This window comes from Gymnogyps californianus, chromosome 10 (assembly GCF_018139145.2).
Source record: "Gymnogyps californianus isolate 813 chromosome 10, ASM1813914v2, whole genome shotgun sequence".
Lineage (NCBI taxonomy): Eukaryota > Metazoa > Chordata > Aves > Accipitriformes > Cathartidae > Gymnogyps > Gymnogyps californianus.
This window is the reverse complement of record NC_059480.1, coordinates 9,617,568-9,633,028: the sequence shown is the minus strand read 5'-3', so window position 1 is coordinate 9,633,028 and position 15,461 is coordinate 9,617,568. Positions and strand designations below refer to the sequence as shown.

Below are 15,461 nucleotides of genomic sequence, written 5' to 3'. Positions count from 1 at the left end.
CAGTTCTGTCTGGGACGTCCTGAGCAGAAATATCTTTGCCCAGCTCACGGTTAGGATTTTCATGTTAGCTCAGTGTGTTGGTTATATCCAGACATACTGTTGTTCAAATATTTACATATTTCCTAGACCTGGGATTAGAATCTACATCTCTGCTCACAGACAAGGGTCCTGACCAGCTCCAGTAACCTCTCCACCAGCCCCTGGCTAGTCCTGACAAGCAGGAGCTCGGGTTCAAGATTGGACTCAAAGGTGTGAGCACTACTGGTGCCATGGTTGCAGCAGCTACCAAAAAACTACCACTGAGGGGAGGAATTCTGCTGTTGATTAACCAACTGTGTGGACAATATTCACATGCACTGGCCATGAAGACAATAACCAGCACAATCCAGCTGCTTAAGAACTTAAAGGATAAAGGCTTACAGCTGCTTCTAGTTTAAAAGACGTAAAGAAACTAGCTAATATATTTCCTGTGGTTACACATCCTTCCTCAGTCCATATCCCTCCATTAATTACTCCAGGGGGAATATCCTTTGCTGCTCTGTCATGGCCCCAGGCCAGCCGGGTACGGGCAGTGAGCGGCGAGCTGCTCAGGGCACCGGGGCAATGGCAGCAACTGCATGCAACAGCAGTGCTTTTCCTGAGCAGGGCTCTGCGGTTTGCCTACGGGAGAGCATAGCCGGCCCCACAGCCCAAGCCACGGAAATACGTGTTTGAGCCCAAGGCCACCATTCTCCTCCTTGGGAAGCCACAGCCCTCCGGGAGGTGACGCCTCCCCACACCGGGTAAGCTGCCGGAGACCCCACCGGCAGCCCCGGCCCCGAGCCAGATCGGCTATCTCCGCTCTTCCACGAAATACGGCCCCGCGGCTCTTCTATTCTAGAGAATACGCCTGCCACCGGCCCGCCCTACGCCCGAGACGACGTCAGCGCGCGGCTGTGGTTGCGCCGCTACACAGGGCACCTCGGCCCGGCGGGGCGGCGCCGCTACACGCAGCGTTACGGCGGCTGCCGGGCTTTCCCCGCGCCGTCAGCTGATGGGCGCCGGGCCGGTCCCGCGGCAACATGGCGGCCGAGATCCACTCGCGGCCGCAGAGCAGCCGGCCCGTCCTCCTCAGCAAGGTCGAGGGGCACCAGGACATGGTGAGCGCCGCGCTCCTCATCCCCAAGGAGGACGGCGTCATCACGGCCAGCGAGGACAGGTAAGCGGAGGCCGCCGGCCGCGGCCCGGCCCGCCGAGGCGCCTCACGGGGCGGTGAGGCCCCTCAGGGCCCGCTCCCCGACGGGGTCTCGGCGAGGGGCTAGGCCGGGCCGCGGGGCGCCGGCGGTGGGAGCGGGCGGGCAGGGCAGGGCAGGCCCGGCCCGGGCCGCCCCTCGGCGGGGGGTCGGGTCCGCTCCCCTCCCCTCCCTCGGCGGTCTGTGCTGCGTGCGGGGCTGGGGCTGAGCCCCTCGATCCCGGAGCCCCCGGAACCGGGGCGCAGCGGCGGCGCGGTCCTAGCGGAAGGTGGCAGCCGGGGGGAGCGGGCTGAGCCGGGGAAGCGTAGCGCTGGGGCGGGGTGCGGGAGGGAAAATCAGTTTTTACGCTATAACTTTGCCAGGAGGCACGCAGCCATGACTGCCTGGAGTCATAAGGAAATAACCGAAGCTGCGGTTGGAGGGAGGAAAATAACATTAGCCGACTTCCCGCTCTCGGAGGGAGGCAGCGGCTCAGCCCGCACGGCTGCGGGTGGGAGCGGGGCTTGGGAGCGCGGAGCTGACAGCGTTCCCCTATTGATAGGAAAAAAGCTGTTGTACTGCGTGTGTGCTTTCCAGTCCCTGCGAAGTAGATGGAAAAGTACAACTCATTTGTGTGTGTAAAAGGGTTCTGCGGTGGTTATGAGCAGAACCAAAAAATGTGGGAATATGTTTTCCTATGCCTTCAGCTGTGCTGGCTGAGTCACTTACAGGTACGTTACTGCTTCCCTTGTCTGTCAGGAGAGTTGGAGCTCCCCGAGCTGCTTCACTCAAAACAAGCCCATTCTGATGGTTCAGTGTGAAGGTCTCAAACCTGCTTCATTCTGGTTGAAACAGTTCAGGGAGTGAGTTGGCAGATCTGAGGGGAGAGGTGGTGATGAACTGCTGAGGACAGTGGTTTCTGGTTGGAAGGGAAAATGTCTTCAGAGTCTAATCCTGATCCTCGGCACTGGCTCACATAGCACATGAAACATCTGTTACAAAAGCTGGTATTGTCATTAAGCAGTTATTCAGATGAAACAAAAGTCAAAATGAGGAAGGAAGTAGCACAGAGGGTTGTTGGCTAGGAGAGAGGTGAGGGGTCTGCAGTGTAGTGATGAGAGCCGGAATTTCCCCCGTGCTATGTGGAAAGTGACTTTTAAATGTGAAGAGGGGTAGGAGATGCTTAAGAGCTCCTGCCCAGAAACTGTGGCAGTGTTTGAAAGGAGCATGTTAAAGTGCATTCTTTGAGATGCAGCTTGGTGGAGGGATAATTTTACTGTTAAATACAAAACTCTTAAAACTGAATTTGCATTAATTTTTGCATGAATCCTCATTTGAAAAGCCTGACTTTGGGAGAAACAGTAGGGTATGAGTGCTGAAAATCAACAGAGCTATGGTGTTACCTGAACTGGTAAACTAGGTTTTCTGGCATTTATTTTTAGGTCAAAAAGAGCAAACAGACCAGCTAGCAACAGCACACGCTAACTTTATAAGCTTATTGTTAGCCAAGGCATTCAGGATTTGGGGGAGTGCAAAGGATGCAAACTTGTCCTGGTTTAAGTGACGTTTACCAGATATTGGTAGTTTTTCATTAGTTGGCATTAAAGCAACAAAATTCTGTAGGATATGTCATGGTGTTCTTACGCAGATCAGGTAGAAACACTGTCAAATTTGTCATACTTCTCAGTGACCTGGTAACATAAACCTGATATTAAAAAATGTGAAGCTATAGCCGCACTTATTGGCGCTGATTACCAGCACTTCTGAGAAATCAGAAAGTGCTAGTCTATCTTTACTTCCTGTGGAGAGGTGGTAAGAATGTATTTTTCATTGGCATGCTAAGAATTGTTTTCAAGTGCCAGCTGAACTCTTTAGAAAACAGGTAGTAGAAGTAGTTGAATTTGGAAGAGGAAGACTTAATAAGTAGTTCTTTGAAGTGGCTAATTGGATTCTACCTCCCCCTTTTTTTTCCCTGAAGATTAGCACACTTAATTCTTAGATGAGCTATCAGTTATTGGGACTTGGGTAAAAACTCATCTCTGAATTCTAAAAGCCTGAAGTACAAATGCTGTAAGTTTGAGGTAACTGAAGACAAAGATTTCCTTATGTTGTTTAAAGGCTATTTGAAAATATTTTTCTGTCAGGTTCCTATTCCTCAGAAATATTTTTTTCAGCCATCAGATTGGGTGCCTGTTGTAATAGGCCGTCAGAGAAGTGCTCTTAAGTGCATTAATATTAGTGTTAGGGTTATACCCTCAACTTCTATCAAGTGGTAGATATCTTGGTCTTCTTTCCCAAGCTTCCAGAATGCTGGAGTTTTGGGTGCTGGAAGCATTCAGCACAGCGTTAGCAGGATCAGAGGATAAAAGGCGTATGTGCTTCTCAAACTGTACAATTAGATATCAATGTAGTAAATATTTTCATGCTCTTGGACTGCAGGACATCATACTGTGCAATGTGTGCACTGAAAGGTGGGTAACAGAGGGAAACAGAGTTTTGTGACTCCACAGAACAGCACCTCCCTCTTCAGAGCTTGATTTTGCAGCTTAGTAGGGCTTTTTAGAGTTTAAAATGTAATTTCCTGCCTGGTAAAGAGGTAAACAGCTTCCTCCACTGTAGTAATGCCTATGTAAAAGCAGCAGGATTTAAATCTTGACCCTTTGAAGCAGTAGTACATACTGCTTGAACCATGGCAGTAATTGTACCTAGCTTGCAGCAAGCAGTGATGCTTGGATGTGTTATTCTGGCTTTGATTGAAAGATGGGCTTGGTTGGTCTCTTACCTTCCTGTGGAAATGACTTTCTGTAGTACATGTTGGATAACAGGTTTTGGATGGGACTAAGCAGCTTCCTTTTTATTCCGCTCTTACGTGTGGTTGTTCTGGTATCTTAGTACTGTGCAGGATGAAGTTGGCTTTTTGGGTGCCAGTGTGGGCTGAATGAACGTGTTTGTGTTCAGTTTGTTTTGATGCGCTTCCTGAAGGAGAGAAGAGGAAATAGCAATTTTTAAGAGTTCATATCTAAGTTAAACCTGAACAGAATTTCATGGTACAGGCTTGCAGAGGCTTGCCTGTAGCAGACAATGCTAGCCTTTAAACTTAAAGGTCTCATGCTGAAGATTAGCAGTCTGCATGCTTAGACTGTGTTGATAAGAGCTAAGAATGCAGCTGCATCTTTATCTGGGCAAGTTTTGATGTCCGATGCAGAGCTGTGCAAGGAGAGCAGAGGCTGTTACCCACCTTTGGTGTGTGTAAATTTCTAAGAGAAGCTTTGGACTCAAGGCTAAATTCGTGTAGCCTGCCTTACTATGGGAGTTTACTTAGATCTTTAAACTTTCAGAAACTGCTGCACTGTATTACCTCTAATCTGGGATACCTCCTACAGTATGTCAAAGCCTACTCACTCACGTATCCTTCACCTACAGTTTAACATGTTATCAAACTTACTGCTCTCCTGCTTGTTCACTAAAAGTGAGGTGTGGGTGTTAATACTGCATAACTGATTATGCCACTAGCAACAAGCAAAGTACAGAGTTCAAGAAGCAAAAGAGCTGCTGTGTACACCAAAAGAGTAGGGCCAAAGTATTTTTGATTACATCTTAATACAGCTAAGGCTGTCAAGTATTTCATAATAACCAGTCAGAGGAATGTGTTTACAGGTTAAGTAGTGAGGAAAACATTGGTGCACAAACATTCTCCAAGAATGTTGTAGATTATCCTCTCGTTAGAGGAGTTGTAGTTCTTTCTATTTTAAATGGTATTTCCCAGAATGAGAAGTAACGGTTCTTTTTTTTTTTTTTTTTGAGGGTACAAAAGATGCCATAGTAGATCTGTGAACACCAATAAAAATCTAGCTCTTCTTTATAAAGTTTTGAAGCCAAAAAAGGAAGCAAGAATACCTGCAGGAGCTAAATAGTTGATTTGCCCAATCTGATTTTTTGGCAGGATACTTGCCATCTGTGAAGCTTTCTCAGTACTTACCTAGAAAGGATGATTAACTCTGTGTCCCTATGGGCATCTTGCCTGACCATGGCTCCAAGACAATGTTTGGAATTGTTGCAGTGTGTCCCTCAGCCTGGGCAGCCAGCTCAGGTACCAGCTGTGAGTTACATCCGTCTGCTCGAGGCTGGCTCGTGTTTTCTCGGAGCTGAGATAGGCCAGCGTGGGCTGCACAGATCTGTGATACAGTCAAATCTCTGGACTTAGCCTTATTATCCTTGTTCTCAGCAGACAATTAAGTAAGGCAAGATGAGTGTTTCCCAGCTGTAGTTGGGGATGCTGAGGGATGATAAGCTAGTGTACAAGAAGCTAAATGCAAGATGAAGGTATTGTATTTACCACAGGCTAAGAGGGTCTCTAGAGTCACTAGTATGTCTGAATGCTTGTGTTCTGTGACCATCAGCAGCTGCTATTGCATTGCAATGGCTGCTTAAGTTGCGGTATTAGGGTTTTTTCCAGTTATAGAACCTAAATATTGGTCAAAACTAACGTTTTAGTGAGTAGAAATTCGATAAAAAGCATCAGCTGCGAGCTCTGTCCTTGAGCTTGCGTTGCACTGTGAGTAAATCAGATTCCTAATGCTGTTTTGGGAACACGGTCAATAGCAGTCTAAATACTTCTGGTTTATTTTGACTACCAGAAAAATGCAGTCTTCTGTTCTTACTAGGAAAACAATTGTTAGTGATTGATTTCAGATAGGAAAGCAATTGTTAGTGGTTTGAAGGTGTTAGGAAGATGCAGTTCTTGGAACAGGGCTAGTGTAGCTGCATAGTACTTGCAGCAGTGCTTGTATTGTAACAAGTTTGGATTTGCCTGCTAATCTTTCATCACTTCTTTCTCCCTGACATATGTGCATTTGGCTTTTAGAGGGCAGCTTATGTGGCATGAGCACAAATACTGTTGGAACGCTGAAGGATTTTCTCTGCTCTCAAACCCCAAATTTTTTCTCCAGCACTGTTGGGTACTTACTCTGTAAAAGAAACAGCAACTGAGAACAATGAAAATCCTTAGAAATTGGTAAGGCCACACTCAGTATTGCTTAAAGATGGCTTTTGTGTGTGTTTATGTAAAAAAAAAAAAAAAACAAAACAAAACCAACCAGAAAAAACCCTTTGAATTACTCTTCTATAAATGTGCATGCTTTCCAGCTGAAAGCAACTTCTGGTTCAATACTCAATGTTAGGGAAGTTTGGAGGTCTTTTTTAATCTTGTTTTACTTCCTCCTGCCACTCTCAGATATCCGACTCTACTGTAATTTAAAAAGTATGTATCTACCTCTGAGTGCTCCTTAATCAGTTTCAACATTTTTACATCATTACTGAGACTGCTGTCAAACAAGTCTGTGTCTTTCTAGGCCATTAACAGGGAATGCTTAAGGAAAGGTGAGTGGTAGCCAGCTCTTCTCAGGTACTGAGTACAGGCCTCTTCATTAAATAAAGACCAAGTTTTGAGAAGAGTGCTAAAGACTAGGGTTGATATGGTGGTTCTTATAATAAAACAGTTTTGTGGTAGGAGGAGACTGTGGAAGCGGCATTACTGGAGGACTTCTCTAGTCCTTTAAGCTAGAACTAGTATTTCACAAGTTAATTTGTCCTAACAAAAGGAGATGCACCACAACAACAGGTCACTAGGAGAGAATCGAGAAGTGGGATTTTGGCACAGGTTATTTGCTGACTACTGTGAAACAATCTCCTCAAATTTTGCTCAGTCAGAGCTTTGTATAATTAGATATAAAGCTGTCTGACAGCTTATCTTTGCAAGCATGAGGCTAGTGAAGTCTAAATCTTACTTAAACCAAAATAAGAAGCTTTCAGAAGTTAATTTTGCTAACTCTTGCAGCTATTTGCTTAGGCTCTCAGCTTTAGTGAGGGACTGTATTGTTGATGATCAGTGCACAAATTATGCTTCCAGGAAATAATTGGCTTCGAAAAAGCAAATCCTTGCTTCTTTTATATTAATTCCTAGTTTAGTATAATCGACCAGAATACTGAAAGGAAACAAAGTCTGCTTTGGGGGAAATCAGTAATGCATGATCTCAGTCACTACGATAACTCCTAGTCTTTTTATATCAAAAATAATTACATGATTTTGGCTAGAAGTGAAAGAGTTGAATTAGTAAGGGTGGAAGCTACCATCTGAGATGTTCAGAACAGTTTGAGTATGATGGAGCTGCTTTAAAAAGCAGATTAAAAAGCCGTTAAAAATGCATAGGTGCTAACCAATGCTACTACTGGCATTTGCATCATAAGAATGACTTGGAAGCAGTGGGGTTTTTGATTTTTCTCATGTTACCAAGAAATAGCAACTGCTCTTCTGAAGTGTTAACTTTCTGACCATGAGGCAGGGTGTCGATTATTGTAAAGAGGAAGTGATAGCTTTTAAGAGACAGTCTTAATGCAAAATATTTAATGGACTGGAGTAATGTGCATTTGCCACTGAACTGGTGGAAAAGTGACTTGATTCAAAAGCTGAAAATCATTGGTTGAGGCAGTGTGTACTCAGCTGTATTGATGTCAAGTTTTAGAAAAGGAAAATAGTACATTAAGGGTGGGTATTTTCTGCTTTATTTTTGAGTGGTCTTTTAAAGAAAAGCCCTTAAATGGATTACAAAATTAGAATGCTACCTTTATATCTTCAACCTGAAAAGCTCTAGTCCTGATGCAAGATATCAGTCCCCTCCTGTGTTCTTTTTCTTGAACTCTTACTGGCAATCCTATATGATGTTTAGCAAATATATCCCCTAGTTTTTTTCTAAAAAATTCTAAATACCAGGCCTTTTTTTAGCTAAAAGTAAATAGAACAACTCATCTCAATGAAGTCTCCTGACAGTGTTTCCAGGTACATGTATTTACAGATCATTTAGGTTTCCATTTAGGAATGAGGAAGTTAGATTTAAACAGTAACAAGAAGGCAAACAATGGTTTGGAGAGGAAATTTCAAGTAGACTTAAAATAACCTTAACACCGTCTGCATGTGTGCTCTTAACTTCTTGGTGTAGATACCCTTCAAATGTGCCTATTGTAGGAATGTTTTTAATTGACAATAACTTTCCACTTCCTTGCTGATTCTCTTATATCCCTCCTCCCAGGATTTGACAGTCATAAGAGTTGTATAATGCTAAATGTTCTCAAGACCGTTTTTTCATTTCCGTCCAAGGCCTGATTCTGGAAGGTTACAAACTAAAAACAATTTTATAAAGAGCCTTAGCATGCTGTCCAAGTCTTGTCAACTTCTTTCAATTCCCATTTGACTGGCTAATCAGTCCTGTTTGTATTTAGGCCAGAGGAGCCCTGCAAAGTAACAGTGCTACTAACATTGCTTGTCCTTTGTGTTCGTACATGAGGGAGTAGAGGCATGGCTTAGAGGAAATAATACTGAACTAGATATGATGTCCTCTATAGATCCATACATCAATATTTGGGGATGGAGATGTCAGTAATGTGCTGGTATGGAGGATGAGGTGCTGCTTTTACTAATATTCAGTATCTGGCTTGCTGAAGGATTAGTTGCACAGAGAAGCTGTAAAAATTCAAAAGTTCAGACTTCCATAATGGAATGATTTGCAATTCTTTTTTTTAAACATATCAAACACTTAATCTGCTATGAAACAAGTTGTGGTTTGCTCTGCCAAAGCTGGAAAGTTCCTGCAACTTGAATTTGACTTAAATCAGCCAGAGCCAAGGAGAAGGAATTAAAGGGGTGCAATAGGTAGCAATTTCTGAGGTGAGCTGAAATAGTATTTCCATTTCGTACTTACTGAAACTCAGTGTATAAACAGTTTTGAAGAAAACTCTTCAGAATCCAAGGGTGGCTAGTCTTAGTACTATTGTTCTTGTTATGTTAGAGTACTATTGGAGTACTATTATTTCTATTATGTTGTTCCTCTAACTATTATGTTTGAGTAGCACAAAAGCTAAGAAGATTGGAGCTGATATATAAGTAATGAACTGGTTCAGATGCAAGGGATGATGCACTTACAACTGTCTTCTCCCTGCTCTTCCCACACACAGAACAATACGAGTATGGCTGAAGAGAGACAGTGGACAATACTGGCCCAGCATCTATCACACCATGTCATGTAAGTACAATGCTGGAGATGGTAAGCGATGGCCAAGCATAGCACGGGTTTTGTACCTGTGCTGTGTGTGGGCATACCTCCTTCCCATTTCCCCAAGTGCTGGATTCACTCGATGATCTTGAATTTGGGAACTTTGCAGCAGCTCTAGTGCAGACTTTAATTTGAAACTAGCTGTGTAGTGGGTGAGATCTAAGGCAGCATTCTGTCAGAACCAGATCCTTCACCAGGTGGATCTGCAGCTGTAGAAGTCTCAAATGCTGGCAAATAACTCGTTTGCCGAATAAGTGAGCTTTTCAAACCACTAGCTGAAAGTTCAGACATAAGAATATTCTCTGCTTTCCAAGGTGTGCATCGTTTTTTTCTTTTTTTTTTCTTTTTTCCAGCATTTAGATTATTAAGCAAGCAATACTGAGTAGCAGCTTCAGTGTTGAGTAGATCTTGAGTGCCAGTGTGCTTTTTTGATTTTGAAACATCACTCAGCATGAATGCTTTGCTGTAACTTCTTTAATGTAGAGTTGCTACCTAGACACATACCACATATAAAAAGAGGGAATACAATGACAAAATAAAATGTCATACAAACAAAGGATAGTCTTTGGAATGACAATTTCTGCAGTAATTTGTATACAAATGTTAAATGAAGACCAAAGAATTGGACTCCTTGATGTTCTATGTCTTTTCAGCTGCAGGCTGAGTAGCCTAGGATCTAGATTAGAAATGCCAACTGTAATCCTTTTTTTCCTAATAGTTGGTCTAAATTACAGCAGTTGCTCCATTTATGAATTTTCTAAATATACTATTCAGATTGTGCTCTAAAAAGGTTTATACAAAATAAAATGTGCCTATAGGTAGTTCCAAGGGATGGACTTGTCCTTATGCAGTATGATCACTGTAATATTCCAAACTGTCCTGACTGGCTTTAAATTTCTAAAACCACCTTCACGGCCACATTTTCTCAGGGTCTTGGAGAAGAAGGTATTAGTTTAGAACACTGTATCCTTCTCATCCTTGTAATGTGCGAGTTTAATGAGGACATTCTTCAGTGAAACTTTTTGCAAAATTTTCATTAGGACACTTTATTGTAATTTTGTTGTAATTGCTTTTCACATCTATTTTAGCTCTTAATTTCAAAAAGGGAAGTAGGTCTTTAGAGATTTTCTGCTAAAAGAGATTGTATGTAATCTCAAAAACATGAGTCTCCTTAAAGTTGCAGATGTTGAGACATGATTCCATATGAAGTTGACATGCAATTACATATTTCTGTCTAGCACTTTAATCTCTCTAATGATACAGTCCTCAAATGTAAAGAACGGAATATTGTTCTTGTATACAACTCTCAGCTCCATTTGAGATGACTTTAGTGAGCTCAAGTTCTTAAGTGTAACCAGCTGCGCATGCTGTTGCTGCTAGCTAGGCTTTCAGGCTGTGTAAAATTCCTCTTACTGAATTGCACCTTATGGCAGGAAATCATGTTTGCATATGGTTCCTAGCGGTATATCTGAGTTACTGTAGTAGTGTACCTTTCCTCAGCTTCACATATGGGAATTCAACTGTCTTACTAAGGACATTATCTATGTAGACTAATTTCTATCAAGCTACTTAATCTTGATCACCTTTTATCCTGAGTGAAAGAATTGATTTTAATACAAGTCATGTGTATCCTAATACTTCTATTTCAATAACTGTAATGTGCTTGCTTTTTTTGACAGCGCCATGTTCAGCCATGGCTTATCATCATGACAGCAGACGAATATTTGTAGGCCAGGATAATGGAGCTATCATGGTAAGTTGCTGTGACTTTTCTTCAGAATGTAGATTAGAATTGCTTAGATTGTCTGTGAGCACCAGGTGTTGGTGGCAGCTGATAATTTGTTTTCTTTCCCTTCTTTTTGGAATGCAGCTACTACTAAATGGCTGAACTCGGCAGTTCACCTGAGATGTACATGGGAGGACTGCAAATAAACAAGGGTTCTTCTGGCTAGATGTGAGCCAGCTAGCCTCAAGAAATCATTGTGCCATTAGTGTAGCACTGGACCCAAACAATTACACTTTGTCAAGGAATTATTTTGAGGAGTACATTAAGCTGGGCAGAGTGCCATGGCAGTGCACTAACAGGGGTTGTGAACTGCAGCTAGCTTGCATCTGGCCAGAAGTATGGATCTGCCTCTATCTTGCCATGCATGTGTCTCTGGATTTTCTTGCTGCAGATCTTTTTATGATGTGGAAATTTCAACACTAGCTCTAAAATTACAAGAGGCAGGGTTGGTTTCTTTTCGTTCTGGGAAGTCTTCTTTCTGTCTGTCTATACTCTTGCTGTAATTGTTCTCCCTCTCCTGGAGAGCAAATACATGTGGCAGAACACAAAGTGGGTCTGTATTCTTCCCCTCTTTTCTTGGCAAAGGAGGGGAATCTTGTGACTCTCAGATGCTTTAATCGTTTCCTTTCTCTATGAAAATAAGGTCAAAATAATAACTGTCCTATAAGGAGCCAGGGTACTGCATGAGTGTCATAAATAGTGATTCTACTGATAACTACTGTGAATAGCCTACACAGAACTATGTGGAATAGTAATTCTAGTGATAACTACTTGAAATTGTAAGCTGAGACTTTTAAAATTTCAGTAAGCCTAATCGATCAAATAGAGAATACTCTCACTTAAATCTGTCCATTATGAAGTCTCAGATACTTAAATCCTAAATACTACAAGATACAGGTTTTTTTGTTCCTGCTGAGGACAAATGAGATCTTCTCTCTCTATAATCTCCCTTCAGCAAACTCGGTTCTGAAAGGATGTTCCCTGCTGAAAATGTAGTTCACTAATAACCTTAATTTACAGTTGATGTGTCAGTGTGCTATGCTCCAGCCTGAGAAACTGCTAGTTTTTAGTGAGATATATTGCTGCTATGCAAATTTTGGCCTGTGAGGTTACTGCTCTTTTTCGGGTATCAATATTGCTTATGTCACTGCGGTATCTTTTCTAACGGTTCCACTTTGCTTTTAGGAGTTTCATATTTCAGAGGACTTTAATAAGATGAACTTTGTGAAGACCTATCCAGGTAAACTGTTAACCAGTGTCTACACTAACATTTGTGTGAAGGGGAGGCATCTAAAATGCTTGGGAAACTGGACACCGTCACAGATTAATCAAGTCCAAATATGCTTTAAATCTGACTGACCTTTTAGTTGTCACTTAGTTGGGGATAGCTGCCGTAAGATAATTGTTCTGTTATTGAGTAATCCTCAGTCAGCTGAGTCTGAGTTGCAGTCATTATCATTAAGTTCAGTACATCATTAGCCTGCAAGTGTAATGAGCCAGAACTAGTGAGTTCAGATTTTGCTCTTCGAGTGGAGTAGTTATACTGCATGAATGTTAGGGTAAGAGCTTTCTAAAGGTGCGTTTTGGTATTTGCAATTTCCATCCTTACTTTCTGTAATCGCTGGGCGTGGTTACTTCTAGCTGAAGATAAGAGTCTTTGCCTCCTCTGTCATCTGAGGAGAGCAATAGGGATGAAAAAGATCTTATTTTTCCAGTATATGGGGAATAGGGATTGTTCTAATATTTACGGAGATGCTAATTTCAGCATTTGTCTGCACATCCTTAAAAGAAATACAAAACTCGATTCCTGGTTAAAATTGGAATATTAATGTGGAAGGCCTGAAGGAGACTCTTAAATACCGCAGATGATGTAGCGAAACAAAGTGCAGTTTTTCTCATGACTCCCTGACACTGATAGAAGCAGTGTTCTTGGTTAGGAGAAAAAGGCCTTGTTCTTAAAGCAACAAAACCCCCCTTTATCCTAAGGAGAAGATGACTTGACAACTCAGTCAAGGGAAGTGCTTGCATCTTGGGGGGCAGGGGGGCTTCTTTCTAATGCTCATGTAACTTCTTGCTTAGTGGCAGCATTCTAAACAAAGCTGGGTGGGATTTGGTTGCTGTCACAAGTAGCAGTTTGAATGCTGTGGACTAGCTACACTTTCAGGTACTTAAAAGCATGAATCTGAGCATAGCTCCCCTGGGGTCAGGAAAAGAGGCACTTAAAGAAAGCAATTAAGGTTTTTATATGTGTTACATTACTCCCCAGAAGTCCTGGCCTAACTAGAGGAAGCTGAGGGTTTGCCTGCTCCTTAGCCAGAGTATCTTGGTTATCTGGGCTGAACTCAGCTTCTCTCTCTGTGGGAGAAATGCTTAATTTAGCTGACTGACGTGTTTGGTTCACTTAAGCTATTCAGAAGGCAAATACCAAACAGAGCAATGCTAACCTTTTAATTCAGCCTAGAGGCAAGTATAATATGATGGTAAAAATGTCTCCCTGGGGCATTGCTTAGATATCATCTTCAACCGATGTCTCTCTGAATTAGAACATAAGAACACATCACTTTGATTTTTAGGAAGAACTAGCCAGAATCTTTTTCTTCCCACAGCTCATCAGAATCGAGTGTCTGCTATTACTTTCTGCCTGACATCAGAGTGGGTTATCAGCACTGGTCATGACAAGTGTATCAGCTGGATGTGCACCAGGAGTGGGAGTATGCTGGGGAGACATTACTTCACCTCTTGGGCTTCATGTCTACAGTATCCTTTGAAAAATGATTGCTACACTAAAACTGGAAGAGTACTTTGTTCCTTTAGCTCAATTTGTTCCCTCCTTTTCATGTAAAAAGCTAGAGTGAAATTTCTTGCAAGTCTGCAAACCCTTATTCTGATTAGATGTTTAATGCCTTTGTTTCTGTTAGCTGTTGTTAGTAGAAGGGGATGTTGTGACCTTGAGTTACAGAAATTGCAGTGTGTACTAGTTCCTAATTTTGAGATGTTTGTCTGTAGCATCTTGTGGAAGTGACTAGTAACTGTATCTGTATACTTCCTAGGCAAGTCACTTTGTTCAACAGATGCCAGTGTGCATTTGAGTCCTTCTAGAGAATAAAACATCATGAAAACCCTTTGGACTGCTTTAATTTTTCCTGTCTTTGCTCATGTTAATCTTTTCTATCTTTAAGCTACAGGGTACGTTGAAACTTTATTCATTTCTAGTAGTAATTTGTCTATGTGCAGTTTGCTTTCCTGCAAATTGCTTTTAACTGCAGCATTTGTGGCTTAAGAACTCTGGTTCTTAAGAAACTAGGACGAAAGCTAGCTGCTTGGTTGCCAGCAGCATGTCTAGCCTTCTGAGGTCTCCCATCTGTGCAGACCCTGCCTTACTGACTGAAGAGCTGACAGGTTTGTATTGTTGTACTGTTGCTCTTTTTTGCTGTCCTTGTTTTAGAGTTCAGGGGCTTTGTATCCCACAAAACGTTTCATGTACAGCTCACCTCAACTAAATGCAGCACAGAACTGGGTTAATACTGGTGGGTGGGTGGGTGTTAGGAGACTAGCTCACAGAACAGTCTGGTGCCTCTGAGCCTCACTATTTGAATTCAATGGGTTCTATAGCTAACGCTATTGCAAATAATGGAACAGTTCATGATGAAAATGGAGAAAAGAATATGACTTTTTCTATCAAGATAAAAATAAATTTCCACTGAAGACCATGGCATTTGAAAATGCATTGTAATTGATCCTGCCTTTGGACTTGTGTTTGGAAGAACTAGCTTTCTGGTGTGTGTACTAGGTGCTTGGTCTCCCTGTCAGGAGGTTCCCTAGGAGTTATTTGGTAGTGATCCTATGTGTAAGCTGAAAAACACAGCAGAGTGCCTATTCTTTACTGGATTAGTGGGGATAATGCTAGCCTGAACTTCCAAGATGAAGAAAGGATCCCATGTTCAGGGACTTAGTGGATTTGTTGAAAGCGAATTGTTTATCTCAAGACTCTGAAGGCTTAAGAGATTTGAGAATGTCATCAGATGGCAAAACCTCTGCTTTTTCAGTTACGGTGGTGGGCTTTTTGGTACACTGACTTTTTAAAGTTAGTCTTTTCTGTTGCGTAGAATAGGCTACTTTGCTAGCTGCTGCTTGTGTTTTTGTGTGGCTCCAGGAGGACAGGTGAGTTGATACACAACTCTTGGATTATGTGGTGTGAGCTGTATGGGTTTTTTGTAGCTCTTGCTTATATCCTGAACAGCAAAAACCTTCTAAAGGTGGCAAATGATCTGGTCCCATCCAGTTTGCTATGCTTTAGTTTCTGGAGACAGTAGTTACATAGTGACAAAAACTGAATATCGGAAAATTGTTATGATGTGT

At 42.3% G+C, this 15,461-nt stretch overlaps 1 protein-coding gene across 1 annotated transcript in view; it reads left to right on the top strand.

The window, feature by feature from the left end:
* Nucleotides 1-1,061: 1,061 nt before the first annotated feature.
* Nucleotides 1,062-15,461, top strand: part of WDFY1 (WD repeat and FYVE domain containing 1) — a 28,568-nt gene continuing 14,168 nt past the window's right edge. Inside the window, exons 1-5 of the mRNA XM_050902305.1 lie at nucleotides 1,062-1,198; nucleotides 9,219-9,286; nucleotides 10,996-11,069; nucleotides 12,288-12,342; nucleotides 13,709-13,859. Of these exons, the coding sequence (XP_050758262.1) occupies nucleotides 1,062-1,198; nucleotides 9,219-9,286; nucleotides 10,996-11,069; nucleotides 12,288-12,342; nucleotides 13,709-13,859 (485 nt within the window). The remainder of the gene's footprint in view (nucleotides 1,199-9,218; nucleotides 9,287-10,995; nucleotides 11,070-12,287; nucleotides 12,343-13,708; nucleotides 13,860-15,461) is intronic.